The sequence below is a fragment of the Mastacembelus armatus genome, chromosome 4 (assembly GCF_900324485.2).
Source record: "Mastacembelus armatus chromosome 4, fMasArm1.2, whole genome shotgun sequence".
Taxonomy (NCBI): domain Eukaryota; kingdom Metazoa; phylum Chordata; class Actinopteri; order Synbranchiformes; family Mastacembelidae; genus Mastacembelus; species Mastacembelus armatus.
In genome coordinates this window covers 4,867,016-4,883,284 of record NC_046636.1, presented here as the reverse complement: position 1 = coordinate 4,883,284, position 16,269 = coordinate 4,867,016, and the positions used below count along the sequence as shown (strand labels likewise).

The following is a 16,269-nucleotide window of genomic DNA, read 5'->3' as shown; positions in this document are numbered from 1 at the left end:
GCTGGTTCTGTGTGGAGCAGCGTAGGTAGGTGATGCTTTGGGAGAAGCAGGAGGAGGTCAGAATGTGATGTCTGGAAAGGAGCAGGGGGAGACAATGCTTTGGGCGGAACAGCAGGAAGAACAGGAGGTGATGTTGGGGAGGAGCAGCAGCTACACAGAGTCACAGCTATAATTATGATTCAGTTTGCCGCTCCAGGTGAGCAGCAGTCTGTGTGCTAATAGATCTACAGCAGGGCACCCAGGAGGGAGAACCACAGTCATGTCTGAGACCACAACACCACAGGCCAGTACATATCACATGCTGCATGAATATTAAATGAACACTATACTGTTATTTCAAGCTTGGTGGTATGTTATGATCATGAAAATCATTTTGATAATGCCATATTGTATTTTTTTCATATGTGCACGGTGTTGTGTTACTACAGCAGGGCTGCATTCCTGTACGGTCCCAAAGTCCACAAGCTTCATTCAGGGCTCTCAACTACATTTAAGTCACTATAAGCAAGAGAAAAACTTCACAGGACAAATTGAGGAGGATGTCACAGCACAGGTTCCTGTTTACAGCTCGCCTGCGCAGCTTTACGCAAAGTTAACCTAAGTATGTGAGAGAATATTGCAGAGATATTGGAGCAGAGGACAGGACAGTTTTTGCATCCTCCTGCTTTCATCACAGTTAGTGCGTAATTAACCCCAGCCTTCTGTCTGCACCAGCTCAACACTGGGAAATGTTACTTGTTTGCCCACCTACCTTCCACTGCGCACACCGAGGAAATCACACAGAGGAACGCCGCAACCCAAGTCGCCGGCACGGCCAAAATCACCGCCCGCATGTCCTCTCCAATGATCCGGCTGACGGAAGAAATCCCACAAAAACGCGCTGTATTCCTCCAGCAAATAGTCACATCTCAGTGCTCAGTGTGAGTGTGAGCGTGTGTGTGTGAGGTACCGGCACAGTCAGCTGGGACCGGAGCGCAGAAGCTGCTGGTGGGTCTCTCTCTCCTCTCTGCCTCTTCTTTCTCACACTTTTCTGTCCAATCGTGAAGCAGTACGGCGGATTGTAAACCAATCACCCGTTCCTCTCCACCTGACCCAGGCTGAGTGCCCAATGGTCCGGTCTCCCCCGCCCCGAAGTGGGAGGCTCTGTGGTGAGACAGCGACACCCTGTGGTCAAAAAGCAACACGAGCACCAGACTGCCAGTTAAAGAGATCCCTGCGTTTGAACGAGTCGTTCTTCATTATGATGAGATTTGTGGTCTTTCTCTAAGGGGGTTTAATATTGGTGCTGTAGTAATGATATGTTTAACTAGTAAAACAGGGCCACATGTGACCGATCAGTGTCCAGCCAGGGCAGCAGGTACATGTGGAAGACTGATGTAGGACATATAAGCAGATTACTGCAGTTTTCTAACTGTGAGGATGCACACACAGCAGGGTGTGAGCTTAAATGTCAGATTCATAAAAATAAAACTACTTTTTCTATTACCAGACTTTAATCAGTGAAAGGCCAATTTGCCTTCATCAGGGTGGATGTTCTGTTTGCTTACACTCCGTTGATCAATCATAGATACACAAGACAGCACTGTCAGCCAGTACTGTATATGCCTTAAAGAACCGTTTTCATATTATTGTATTAGGAAGAACCTCAGACACCAGATTTTCTGATTAAAGTGTTGTGTACTCTAGTGTACTTCATCAAAAATGGAAAAACATATCTTTACCATTTGATAATGCAGAGAAAGGCGTGGTATGTGCAAAGTGATGGCTGGTATCATGAGCCTGTTATTTAAATTGATCAGTATATGATTGCACATAAAACTGCTCAGCTGCTTTATGCTGCTCCTGCTCCTCAACCATCACTTGCTGAAGCATAGCAGAATCTGTCCTGGACTCTAAATATCACTGCCTGTGCAGTATTTGACATGCAATTCAACCAGCCATTGCTCCTAAAATAACATGCTGCAGCACTGAATCCTTATCTCTGCAGATGGAGAATTTACTGAGGATTTTTGTAGCATCATGAGCTTAATATTTAGGTTTCAAACCCTGCTTTGTCATTGCCCACGTCGTTCCCACCCACATCTATACTTCATCTTATCCTATTAGTGTCTTGTCATGGTGGAGAAACTTACGTTATGATACCTTAAATGGTCGGAGTATTAAGCCCCAACGGGTTTAGCCAAAGATTTGACAAAAGACTGAACAATGGCAGGTAAATAAAGAAAGAACAACATCTGCCAGAAACTAAAAAAAGCCATAAAGCAACACACCAGCTATTCATTCAGTAGAGTCTTGTCACTCAAGAGAACTTTCAGTGACTAAAACCCTGCTGGAGGCCAGATGCATGATAAAAGCTACTCAGGCACAAAAACCAAGACCCACTTAACATCTGCACTATGTTTGAGTCATACAACAAGGCACATGTTCACCTTGAAATCCTGGGAATAAGTTAAACTGACCCTGGTCTGTCTGTGGAAGTCAGGTGATGAGTGACAGACCTGTACTCCTTAATGCAGGACATGAAAACAACCTGTGGCCTTCTGTACCACATAGCATGGAGAGGATTAAATAACACCTATGGTTTAACTACTTAGACTGCCACTAAGACCTGAGCTGACTGGCATTTCCCTCACCGTCCTGTTAGTTCAGCACCTGTTCAGGTAGGACAACACTAACCTTTATCATTCTTATTGGTAAGGTATGAGCTTTGGTGACTTTGTGTAATTCCCAGTGGAGCTCAGAGCTTCAGTCTGAGAAGCCTAACCATCCAGAGTGTGGATTCTCAATGTCTTTAACTATTAACAGGTTGCTTTTGCACAGAATACTTCATATAGCAGTAGTAGTCTGTGACAGCTGTATGTGGTGCTAGTGTCCACAAATGGAACAGCCATGAGTGAAAGGAAATTTGAAGATTTAATTAATGAACAAGCAGAATCTCCACTTTGGTTAATGTATATATACAACAATATTGTGGCTCCATTAGTCAACAAGAATTAGTCAACAGGAAGTGCTAAAAGTTGCTTGTTCCTGTGCGCAGCTGTAACAATAAAAGTTTAAATGACAAGTGTAATATGAACACTGAAGATTTATGTGTTACTGAAAAACTCATATACTTTTCAGTCCCTCGTGGCCTCGGATCAATTCACTCTTGAAGGTTCTGTCCCATCCCTCATCTCCTTCATCTTCTGCAGCTCTGTGTCTCTTCCACCTTCTGTACCAAGGGAAAAAGTTGCTCAGCAACATGACAGAACATTTCATTGATGTGACATTGCGTTTTCCAGCACAGACAGCCAATTTGCAGGCTCTCAACATGACCTCTCACTTGTCAGCTTTTATGACATTACACCATGTACCGCTACAACAGCTTTATTCAGTGGCAACTGCATCCTGTACAAATTGATCAGTATCTTAAACAGTTGGGTATATGTGTGTGTATAAGTGAAAAGAGTTGGAGAACAATTGTAAGCATTTCAAACTTCCTGTTTTTCCCAGATTAAAACTTGGGTGAAGACGCAGAAATTGATTACAGGCTTGCCAGCTGCATTAAAAGCAGACCAATAATGTTTAAACTGTCTCTGGAGGTAAGCAGCAACTCTCACCAGTGTAAACTATGATCAGACACAGTGACAAGCATTGATACATTTTTTCATGTCTAGCCTAGTAAAAATCGATTGTGTGGAAGACTGTGACTGTCGCACATACTGCCACATCTCAGTAACATTTAGGTAAAATTCTACCTTTAATTCCACATCATTGAATCACAGGACAAGATACATTTCAGGAAAGACATGTGATGTTGAAAAAGGTCATTTCAGACACATTCAAATCAGGTCACAGTAAATTGTTGAGAAATGAAAAGTGAGCCCTGTACACTGAAGCATTCAAGACTTTTCTGTCGTTAAAAATTAGAAACTTATTCTTTACTCTCTGTGCCTGTGTGTGCCTGCTGCTCGGTTTCATCTTGTTGTATCAGATTTCAAACATCAGCATCAGGAAAATAAATCATTCATTAATTCAAACCTCCTGACTAGCGCAGGATTGTCATCACACACAATACATGGCCCAATTTTCCCCCAGCAGGCCAGATGAAGCTTGTCAGTGCACATTTATATGTTTATTTATAGCTGTAGTGCAGTTGAGAAGTTGAAGTTTTTAACAGTAAAAAGCACAAAGCAGAGCATCAGGCACAGACAGTGTGAAGGGAACAGCTGGTGGTTGGTCACATATTGATGATTATAGAGAAAACCTGTATACACAGATTAAAAAGATGCATCGGACGAATTTATGGTGAAAGGAAAACAAAGGCCTTAAAAACATATGTTACCTGTAGCTATTTAAAGCAGTCATCAATTTTTGTAAAATCAATCTATCCACTCTTACGCCCGCAGGAGAAATACAGATACAGGCATCTAGCTTAGCATAAAGAGTGAAAATGAGGGGAAACATCAAGCTTGGTTCATCTTAAAGGTGTTAAAAACTGCCTACTAGCAAAACTTTTTAGTAAAAGTAAAACGTTTCTACAAGGTTCTACAGCAAAAACACAAAAACAAAAAACTAAACCTTAGGTGCAGGTACTCAATTTTCTTACCAGTTACTGAGCCAAGTTGTTTCCTCTATTTCTAATCTTTATGCTAAGCTAAGACGTGGCTATTGACTGTAGCTTTATATTTTGCAAACGGACATGATTATTATTATTGTTGATATTATTATTGTTCTCCTCAAACTCTTGGCAAAAACAACAGTTTAACAAATGTCCAAATAAAATAATCAAACAGCCTTTGGAAAAATCTACTGCTACAATCTGAGTTTAATGAAGGAAATGTGTGATTAAATACATGGATGAATAAAAGTCAGCTTAATACACAACCCCAGTGTGTGTAAATATGTGCAAAAGATATGCAATTTTTGTGAATTAGAAGTCTTATATGTATGCACCAGTAATAGTGCCGACCAAAACAAAGGCATGCCAAGTAAACGATATACTTTATCACCAGACTTATGTTGTAAACTAATGTATATGTTACCAATATTCTGTAACTGTCCCATAGTACTTGTACAAAAACTGAAAACCTTTTAGTGACACATTGTTGTCACCATTGCTCATCATACTTGGGCTAATGTCTGCTGTCAAAAATGTAATAAGTACTTTGGTTTGCCCTAACATATATCAGCCTCTGTGCTGAGTTCATATAGTCAGTAAGGAGTGGTCTCTAGTATTTACTGTGTCACAGTTTCTCTGTGGAGTTTTCTTTTGTCAATATTACAACTAGTTGTGTCAGAATAACATACAGTCTTCTGTTATTGCAGGAAAATCTACCCGACTTTAAGAAACTGGTTAGTCTGTGCTTCTTAATGTACTTTGATGAGACTGCTTATTTCGTTACAAAGTGGACGAGCTATTAAAAAGTTGTGGTTTGCTTTTTTGAAATGCTTGGGAACACAGTGAATGTGAGGTAAAATTTTCAATAATATCTCATATATTTCAGGAGCGTGATAATAATTTCTCTGTAATATTTCAAACAAATCTTACTAAATGTATCCGTTTATGCCAACACACCAAAACATCTGGACGACTACATCACAGATTATGGGGGATTCATTGCCAATAGAGTATTATATTGTACTGTACATTCATGGCTCAATATGGTGCCAGTCTTTTACACAAACATTTACAGCTTACACGTGTTTGTTAAGGTAGACAACCTTGACTCAAGTTAAAAAATGAAATCAAAAAGCGTTTTTGAATGTACCACATATCAGGGCACCAAACATTTATCACTGTGCTCTGCTGCTTGCTCACTGGACCTAAATGGACCTGATTGAAAATCAATTAATCATTATCAATATCTCTACTATCATTATCTTCACTATCAGTCATTGCTTTCTTCTTTTTCTCTTCATCTTCCTCATATCCATTCTTTCTAACCATCCCCATTATAAGAATCCATGGAAATGAGCTCAACCAACTGACTCACAATCAGACTAAGACATTTTAAAACTGATCAAAACAAAACAAACAATATTGTCACTGACTGTTGCTCCTCTTAAAAAAAGGGGCTGTCCATTCCCTTCACAAGATGTCTTTTTCATTTTTTGGCAAAGTTATGTTCCAATCGTCCCTGCACCAAACACCATTTTTGTCCTCTGCATCTGATTCAGCCCTTCTCTAGACCTCAGAGTCTTTTTGGAGGCAGTGCTGGTCCATCATCGCTGAAGCAGCAGGATGACCAACAGGAGAAAGAATAGGGGGCTACAGAGGTGGTTCTGAGACATGGCAGCACCTGCGACTTGGTTGTTGTCTGGTGCGTAGGCGTACAATCCCGGTCTGCTCCGAGGACATTGACCACCTACACACATCCCGCTTCCTGAGCCGCTGATGTCGTCACCTGAGGGGGATGTCATCAGAACACACATTATTCAAGGGAAAATATTCAGTTTTATTTAAAAGATTAAAGGATTTGTTGAATTGCTCCTCATAAGCTTCTACTTTTCAGTCTCTGGCAGGTAATTATGATCATACCATTTGGACTTAAATAAGTTAATTAATGAATAAGTGAGTTTGTGAAAGGTAACAGAATAGACACGTTATCCCATATAGAAAATATGAACATTTAATACAACTTTAACGGTACAAACATTAGATAAAGACTCACTTGCATCCTGGAAGTCCACATCATTGCCATCGAGTGCATTTTTCAGCCTGTTGCTCATGATTTTGAGCTGCATGATCTGTTGCCGTATTGTCATGTCTGGCTTTGTGATGTCAAGCTCCACTTCTGGGTTGTTGATCTGACTGGCCAAGCCGTCCCCCATCACCTCTGGGAGGTACCTGTTTGAAGGAGAGAAAGGATGGTGGCGTAGATCAACATGAGGGCGGTTCTAGTTTTTAGAAAAAAGCTTCAGTGTTGGTATAAGAGAGAAGTTCTGTTTGCACTCAGTCAGTAAATATGCACAGCTGTGCTCCTGGAAATTAGATGTGGCTTTTTGTGCATGGTCAGCAGTTTGATGCAGTTATATAGCCCACACAAGCGCACACACACACAGACACACAACACACACACGCACACACACACACACACACCACACACACTATATTCAGTATTTTTGTGGAACCTCATTCGCAAAATGCACCCCTGAACTCTCAACCCTGACTTAACCTTAACTTTAATCATGACAAATATACACTCAGTTTATCAGTTTATTAGGTACACCTAGGTATTATTTCACCAACCTCATTTACTGTATTATTGTATGTCACTGAGGGTAGAAAAATAACAGAAACACCTCTATATAATACAACAGCACATTCTCCACAATGACAATTTCAGCAGTTGCAATACAACCTTATTTAAAGCAGATGTACAATATGATTTGATTACTGCCCCACTCAGTCCTTACAATAAACTAAACTTAGATGTAAACTTCACCCCAAAAAAACGGCATTAACTTTGAATTAGCCCTTTGAATAAGCAAGGAATGGTCCAAATGTCCTCACTTTACAAAAATGTCCTCACCCAGGATTTAAACTTGTTTGTTCTCACACACATACGTACAAGAACCCATACACAGACACACACCATTTGCTTTGTGGTGGGATTTAATTTATGTTCTTGAAACTGCTTAAATTTTAAATGGGCCTATTTAAACTCTACACTACAGCCAAATATTCCATCTTCCCCTCTGACAATTTATTGAAGCTGTAATTTTGTGTGTGACATTTATTGAGCTCTCAGGAAATCCACATGATGTCGCTGTGGAGTTTCAACCAGTTCATCACAGTTATAATTCACCCTGCCACACCAACACACACAAATTTCATATTTCCTTAATCTGTCACACACAGTCAGCAAGTCATCTATAATTCATGGACTTTCTCATATTGCCCTGTATCTCTCTGTCTCTCTCTCTCTCTCTCTCACGCACACACACGCACGCATGCACACATGCGCGCGCACGCACACACACACACACACACACACACACACACACACACACACGCACGCACACACACACACACACACACACAATGTGTACACAACCATCTATATTTGAAGCCTCATATATTTCTGAGGGTTGAATGCAGGATAAATCTCATCAGTTATTTGTAATTCAAGAAGGTTAAAAGATGTAATGTGTGTGTGTGTGTGGAGGAGTGAGATAACATGTATATGGCTGGAAAATGTATAGAGCTGTTTGCTCATGTGGCAATGAATGCTTGTGGTGCAGAATGTGACTTTGCGAAGAATTAGAGATCACTGTATGTAGAAAAAATGCCAACTCATGAGACGTCAGAATACATTTCCATACACTAGTGTTTTCCTTTTGTCTGAGAAGACGTAGCCTGTTGCCTCTTTGTTACAACAAGGCGAGAATGGTCAGTGTCAAACAGTGGCAGCTTTAACAGAAGCTAGTTATCTCTTGTACATCTCCCTATAATTGTCTACTCAGATGTCTGTTTTGGCCTTTTAGCATTGAATACCACAACCTCCCTTCACCATCTCTCTGTGCTGCATGAATGGAACCAGTTTGAACAGATTTCATGCTTGGAAAGTGGTTTATTCACTGATACATGATGCTGTCTCACTGGTTTCTTTCTTACCTGGCTTTGGTGATGCCATTCCAGCATTTATCCCGACTGGCGCTTCCTGCTGCCAGTTTGCTGCAAAGTGCTATCGGGAGCTGGATCCAATACTGCCGCATCTCCCTCAGCTTACTGGAAAGATCTGACACCTGAAGAGAGAGGCGTCTTATTATTTTGGACCTATGCTACAGTTTATCCCACATTAGCCTTTCATTCCTCTCTCAACACATTGAATAAGAAAGAGAAATCCTGCTGTGCAACATCATTCATTTAAAATTAAATTAAAACAAGTGCTATAACTTCATGGCAACCACACATAGACTGTCCTTGAAATCATCACTCCCCATTCTAAGTGCTGTATGCAAATATATACACTAGTTATAATATGTACATAAACACACCTGCATCTCCAGCCTGAGTCCAGCAGTCGGGGATGGTTTGTACTCAGAAGCAGTCAGAGAGCCACTCTTCCTCCACTGCTCATGGAGAGTTGGACTTCCTGTCCCTGGTTCACCCGGAGTTCCACATGTCTGATACACCTACACACACACACACACACACACACACACACACACACACACACACATAGTTGTAGCTGTAGAAATTTCAGCATCTCAAATCACATGAAATCTCATGAAAACATGGCTGTTGGATTCACTGTCTAATGCGAGCGCTAAACATACCCACTAGATGTCCCCATAGACAAGTGTTTCAAACTGAGGGTACCTTGGTTTAGTTGCCTTGTCATGTTCATTCACTTAGTTTTATTCCTCAGGCAGTGTATTTACAGATAAAACATTTATATTGCTTATAGAGGTATTGTGCGTAGAGCATTTTCTGTCTTATTACACTTGATTCTTCATGTAAATGGATACAATTAAATTAAAAAAAAAACATAAGAACAGAAAACAAGGCCACAAGTGCTTAGGGCTGTACCCATTTACTTGTCCAACACACATAATACATATGCATCAGTGGACAAATTACAGGGAACTACAGCAGCAATTTAATATTTCCACATAGTCTAATCTAAAGTACACAACTAATAAACCAGTGAAAGGTTGAGTCTGTTATCAGAGACAAAAACTGTTGAGCTCTATCTCATGTATCCTCATGATAAGTGCTAAGATGATATTTATATATATCAAGATATATCGAGACAAACTGACACCTCTTACCTTTGCTGTGAATGTGTCCATATTCTCCTGCAGGTGGTGAACAGCCTCGTAGATTCGAGCAGGAATGGAGGAGAGAACCACATCGAGACTGGGCTCTGTGCTGAAACTAGATGCCACCTGGATCATGGTGTCTGAACAAAGAAGGGAGGAAAAGTTTAGTCTATACAAACACTGCTCTTTTCACCACAGTTTAACGATTTTCATCTGAGCTAGTGTACATAAGATTTTAACTTAAACTCAATGGGCCTCATGCAAGAACATTTAAGCACAGCATTTTTGTATTGTTTTTAACCTAAATCCTATTTATTTCCGAGACATGCAGAAAGGCCTTGAAGCAGCTGCTGCAGTGGGAGATTTATCCCATTTCCTCTGCTAAAATGGGCATATAAAATCATAAAACCTAAAAAGCTCTGTTAATTTAAGTAGATTAAGGCATTACCATTAGTATATAACAACAGCTTTGGATCACTTGTTTGTATCCAAGTGAAAATCCTAAGCATCGAAAATTGTTGGAGATTTTCTTAAGTCACCCAAACGCCCCACATAAAAACAAATCTGTTTATAGAAGTTGTTCTTAGATGAGGCTCACTGTCTGATGCAGGGATCCACTCAGATCGAAAAGAACATCTGGAGTGTCTATACATTGACTCTATGATGTCTTACTGTACTGTGAAATAAGTCTTACCTATAAGGTTGTGCCATTCGGGGTCCAGGTCGGCTTGGTTGGCCAGGCAGCCCTTCATGACGTTGGAGCAGTAGTTGGAGCAGGGTTTGACAGAGGCCAGGCCACGACAGTGAGGACAGTAAACAAGCTTCATCAGGGCCCTTATACACTCTGAGCTCAGAGAAACCTGATGTGGGTGGACAGGGCAGTTAGCTGCAGAAACCCCAAGGCAGGGGTGAAAAAAGTACATTTATATATTCACACATACAAATATTACGTGTCGTTTATAATGATGTGATGATGATAAGAACTCAATATCTTTGATTGCATGTTTATGGAAGATGTAATACTGCCCCAATGAAAAACTTTGCAGTGTACACAGACAGAGCAATAGAGGGCGGCATTGTTATGTTATAGGGGAAACAGAGTGAGTAAGGAGGCAATGATGGGCCTCCCTGACAGTCTTTATACAGGTACATGGTTTCTGTTACACTGTCAGCCTCTGATTATGTACACAAGTTATGCGAGGTATCCACTTCCGCAGTGGAGTTATTTTACAACCACCACTCACAAAAAGCAACTCCACTGTGGGGGAACGTGTAAGAGACAGCATGACTATATTGGCTATATTTGAAACTATAGTTTTGCTGTCTATTGTCTGTTGTATTCTACAGAATCTGGGTGGATTTTCTTACTTGTTTCCACACATGTATTTCTGTGCACAGGCTGTTGAAAACTTGCAGGGGTTTTACAATCCATCAAGTCTGCATAACTTTGGGTCAATCTAACATTAACGTTTATTAATAATTGAGTTTAAATGCTGATTCATTTGAGACATCTGCACAAAAAAATGAATGAAGATTACATCTTGGTGGATATGCAACTCAAGCACATTTCGAGAATGTGTCCTTGATTATTACAACACCTGGAAATGAATGGGAAATGACTGAAGGCTGCAATTTGTAAAACAATGCCACATAGTCTCCAAAATCATAAAGTACAGTATACACAATCTACAGATATGATCCACGAAATGGAAGAACTGACAAAAGCTTATACAGTTAAGCTGGGACAGTTAATCTAGCATGGCATGAATGATTAAAGGAGGTGTAATCAATTCTTCTTGTGACCTTTATTTAAGCTGGGTCAAAGAAAACAAACAGTGACATCAGACAGATCCCCGTGTCTGGGAAAGCCTATATCAAGAGCCAAAAAAACATTATCACACCCGCAATTTGACTTCACCGTTGTCATTCCTCTAAATGAGAGCTTTGTTCTGGTTTGACACTTAATTCCCGATGATCTTTGATTTTCATTTTCAGGGTGGAGACAGTTTCTCTGACAGTTAGGGTGTGACGACCAGGCATCCATCATATCATCTGCTTTCCTGGGATGCAGCCCAGCAGTCTTTAGTTAGTGAATTACACACACACACACACGCACACACACACACACGCGCACACACACGCACACACACACACGCGCACACACACGCACACACACACACACACACACACACACACACAAACACACACACACATACATTTGTGCAGCTATCTTTGTGAGGGCACTCAGTGATTAGATTGCATTCTCTGGCCCCTTTACCCTAACCTTAGCCATCATAGTTACCAGTTCTTAGCCTCTCCTAAACTTAATCCTTTCTTAGCCCTCACACAGGCCTTTGAAGGTGTGTTAGAAAGCAAAGACCAGTTAAAATGTCTTCACTCCCCACTCACATAAACAGCCATACAGGTACACAAACAAATACAAAGAGATTCTCGTTCAGTGCAGCACAAGCACTGAATCGTGAACTCTCAGCTCCCTTCACCCCAGCACACCTTGTCTCTTTTTTCTGTCTCACTTAATGTGTTTCTCTTTCCACACACACACTCACCTGTGAGACCTTCCTGACCACGTCTCCGCTGACTATCAGCCCCTGGATAAACGATCTGGCTGTGACAAAAGCCCTGATCACCTTTGCCTTCATGTCCCGAGGGATGTCTCCAAATGGCCGCAGCGTCTCATGTTGCTTAGCAACACATTCAAGGTAGTCCTCTGATAGGTTGACCTGTCAGACAGATGTGACAGACAGTGGCAGACACAACGAAAAAGGAAAAGTATGTTTTTAAAAGACATTTTAAAAATACTTTCCCTCGGATCAGAAGAATGCAAATCATTATTCAAGAGTGATGATGGGAAGGAAGAAGGTGGAAGAAATGGAAAAATATTGTAAGTGAAAGTGACGCATCTAAAAATGGAAATACTGTCAGCTCATCAGATAGTGCAAGTACTTCTTTATGAGCCAGAACAGCAGCACAAGCACGTGAGCTAACAGGACTAGTTCAGAAACTCCTTCAACTCTGTCCATCCCAGCTTCATGTATTTCCATTTCATCTAAAGTTGGGTATGAATTTTGAATAATTTAAATCTTTAACTAATTAATGTCAGGAATAAGACTTAGAGTTAAGGGGAGTGCTTTCCCTATCATCTCAGTTTTCAGTTATCAGTGCTCTTTCCATCACTCTATAGACCAGTTTTTGGCAATCTCCTCCGGCCGAACACGTCTTTACTCACATTTGCAGGGGCAGAGATTTTAAATGTTCGCTCCAGGAGGTGGGACCAGAACTCAGACAGGGTCTCATCAAGGTTGAGTGCGGAGCCACGGTAGTAGTGCCGCAGGTCGGTGTATAGATCTCCATAAAGACGTGTGTTCTGGGAGTAGAGAGGGCCAAGAGGGGACAGCACTTCCTGGAGGGAGCGCTCAGAACAACTGTGCAGCTCAGTGAAATAGGCTGGAGGAGGAGTGGAGAAAAGACATGAGAAAAGACAGCAGACAATGGAAGGGCAGAGGGAGAAGAGTTGACAAATAGAGATGGAAGAGAAAAGGGGGATGGAGGAGCAATGATAGAGATGAGCTGAATTTCACCTCTTTTTTGGTCAAGCTGATAAAGATGAACTATTTGCTTTGATAATACCATAATGACTATATTCTTAAAAGACCTTTTACTGTACAGTGTATTTTTACACCCATGATACTCATTTACTGTCTTTACAGCCCATCTGATAAGAACATCTAATCCACAATTATTTATTTATCACTTTTTAACAGTTCTCTCCTCAGGATACAAAATGGGCAAAGAGGTCAAACAGACAGAATAAGGGAGTTAGTGAGCTGTCGCAGCAGTATATTGGTCTGGGCTTTTCCCTCATGCTTCAAAGGCTGTGGACCAGTGCCAGCCTGTTCTAACCACAACCAGATGGATGGCCACATTACTGCTACTGAGGTGGCCTGCTGCCTTTAGACTAATAATACTGTCCTCCTCTGACTAGTCGTCCTCCTGTTCTCTTTTTCTCTTTTATAGTTTTTACTTCCTCTCACTTTTTCTTCTCAATGCTAATAACACCTAACTCTTTTTCATTTGCTGGATTTGGCTGTCCACCTATTGTTAGTGGTGGCACTAAGACTTTCCTGCTTTTCATCCACTCTTCATCCCTTTGTTTCTCTGATGTGCAGTGATCTGCAGACATGGCTCCTCAGTGGATCAACTGCTCATTAGCTGAACCAGCCACTGCCCCAGGGAACACCCCTCTCTTTACTTGTGTGTGCATGTGTGTGTGTATGTGTGTACACGTATTTCTGTGGATGTGTGGACATGTTTTACTCTGATGTCATTGTTGTCCTCACAACTCCAAATGGTTTTTTAAGGGTTGAGACTTGGTAACTAAGGTTAGGGTCGAAGCAATGCATTATTTTTATGAGTGTCCTCAGAACTATAGTGAGACATGACATAGAACTATAGTGAGACATGACATGACGTGTGTGTGTGTGTGTGTGTGTGTGTGTGAAAGCAAGTGCTGGTGCTACGTCGAGATCAGGGAATCGGCTTATCACGTTTCATTGTGCCTGGGTGACTCCACACTCATTATAACACCCAGTCAGGGGTCCCCTTCACACACACACACACACACACACACACACACGCACACACACACACACACACACACACACACACACACACACACACACACACACACACACACACACACACACACACACACACACCACCCCTCTCCACACAAAAAAACACACACACCACTTTGAGCACAGCCAGAGCTTGTACAGAACACAAACTGACCAAAACAGAACATATAAATGTCAGACTCCTCACTCCCCACCACTAAAGCTTTGCCTTTTACCTCAGTCTCAGTAATGAGTGTCTCAAATACACACATGTATCAACACACACACATGCTACTTACTGTCGAAGCTCCTGTGGAGAGCATTGAAAGAAGCCTGCAGCGATCTACCGGCCTCTCTGATCAGTCCTTCAGTCTCTCGGGTGCTCAGATTGGCCAGGTTCTCCTCCATGGTGCTAGTACAGCAGGTCGGACCCTGGGGACACATCCTCAGATGTTCACCTGGTAAAGGGGGAAAAAGCCAAAGATAAGTCTTAAGTGAATTCCATTTTAATTAATTAGCTTACATGAATAATTACTAATCCCACAAATTCAAACTAGCCTCAACACCAGATTTAAAAACATTTGAAGTCATATTAAAATGCAGTTTTCATTAGCCACAGCTATTGTAGACATAGCACTGTTTTAAATGCAATGTCTGCAATTACTGGCGAGAGTGCCATGAATTCATGTTCAAACGTTCATGTGCTCTTCCTTTGTAACTTTTCACCCAGCAACATCATAAGATAAATAATTTACTTTGTCCATTACTCTGATTTCTTACTAAATGCGTGCAAAACTAATGGCATTGTTTGACTTTCAGTCTCAACTGTAGACCGTGTCTTGTGTTAAATAGCAAATGCTAGCATGTTGTGTTAAACTAATCTGGTGACCAGGGTAAGCACACGCGTCTTTCTCCTGCATAACGTTTTTACTGCACTTTTTTAGTGTGTGTAGTTGCTGCACTCTGTACTGTATGTACAGTATAGTCTCCTTTTGTGGACCCACCATGTTTTGATGCCTTATATTTGTACATTCACTGTGGGGCAACACGTGTACACTGAGGTTTTGGTTATTGTGCACGCTTTCTAACTAAACCCTGATCATGACATGCTCAAGCTAAACCTGTGCCCTAATCTTGAAGAAATTCTTCACCACAGAAACATAAAAAAAAAATGCAGATTGCAGGCTATGGGAATACTTAGGCTGACAAACGATAACAAAAATAAAGATCTCACACACACACACATCCATATAGTTATACTGAGTCAGCTAGACAGCCGAGAAAGCAGTCTCTTGACAGACAGGATGCCTAATGATTGGTGTGTATTCGTGTGTGTGTGTGTGTGTGTGTGTGTGTGTGTGTGTGCATGCACTTCTGGAAGGGTTAAGGGTGAGTGTGCACCCCACAGCTGTGTGCATCACTGCTTTCATCTTCCTTTGCAGGTACTGAGTGGGTGTGTGTCTCTTATGTATGTATGTATGTGTGTGTGTGTGTGTGTGTGTGTGGGGGGGGGGGGTTAGGAAACAGAATTCGTCCACCATGGTAAGTGGAGCAGAAGAGGAGGCGCCTTCATCATCATTGCTCCATGAATGTTTCATTGGCACTGACTGGTGTGTGTGTGTGTGTGTGTGTGTGTGTGTGTACCTCTACGCCTATTTTTATGAGGACCAGCTTTAGACTTTGAGTGATTACATTTTCGGAAAGTGAGGACATGGTGGTTAGGGTTAGGGTTGGAGTTAGGCATGAAGTTATGATGGCTGAGGTTAGATGGGGTTCTGGGCTAGGGAATATATTAAGTCAATGAATGTCCTCAGAAAGATAGAAGTAGAGATGTGTGTGAGAATGTCCAAATAGCAGTGTATTGTTCCACCTAATCTCTTTTCTC

General features: G+C 41.4%; 2 protein-coding genes across 2 annotated transcripts in view; both read right to left on the bottom strand.

Annotated features, from left to right (window-relative positions):
- Window positions 1-842, bottom strand: part of LOC113139689 (ephrin type-B receptor 1-like) — a 71,410-nt gene extending 70,568 nt beyond the window's left edge. The window contains exon 1 of the mRNA XM_026323068.1: window positions 752-842. Within this exon, the coding sequence (XP_026178853.1) occupies window positions 752-833 (82 nt within the window). The 5' untranslated portion in view covers window positions 834-842. The remainder of the gene's footprint in view (window positions 1-751) is intronic.
- A 3,521-nt stretch (window positions 843-4,363) lies between these two features.
- The window catches only part of LOC113140043 (glypican-1-like), a 32,526-nt gene continuing 20,620 nt past the window's right edge, over window positions 4,364-16,269 (bottom strand). The window contains exons 2-10 of the mRNA XM_026323768.1: window positions 14,684-14,842; window positions 12,998-13,215; window positions 12,318-12,491; window positions 10,445-10,610; window positions 9,760-9,890; window positions 8,983-9,120; window positions 8,600-8,730; window positions 6,654-6,829; window positions 4,364-6,386 (exon numbers count right to left, since the gene is read on the bottom strand). Coding sequence (XP_026179553.1) covers window positions 6,205-6,386; window positions 6,654-6,829; window positions 8,600-8,730; window positions 8,983-9,120; window positions 9,760-9,890; window positions 10,445-10,610; window positions 12,318-12,491; window positions 12,998-13,215; window positions 14,684-14,842 — 1,475 coding nt within the window. The 3' untranslated portion in view covers window positions 4,364-6,204. The remainder of the gene's footprint in view (window positions 6,387-6,653; window positions 6,830-8,599; window positions 8,731-8,982; window positions 9,121-9,759; window positions 9,891-10,444; window positions 10,611-12,317; window positions 12,492-12,997; window positions 13,216-14,683; window positions 14,843-16,269) is intronic.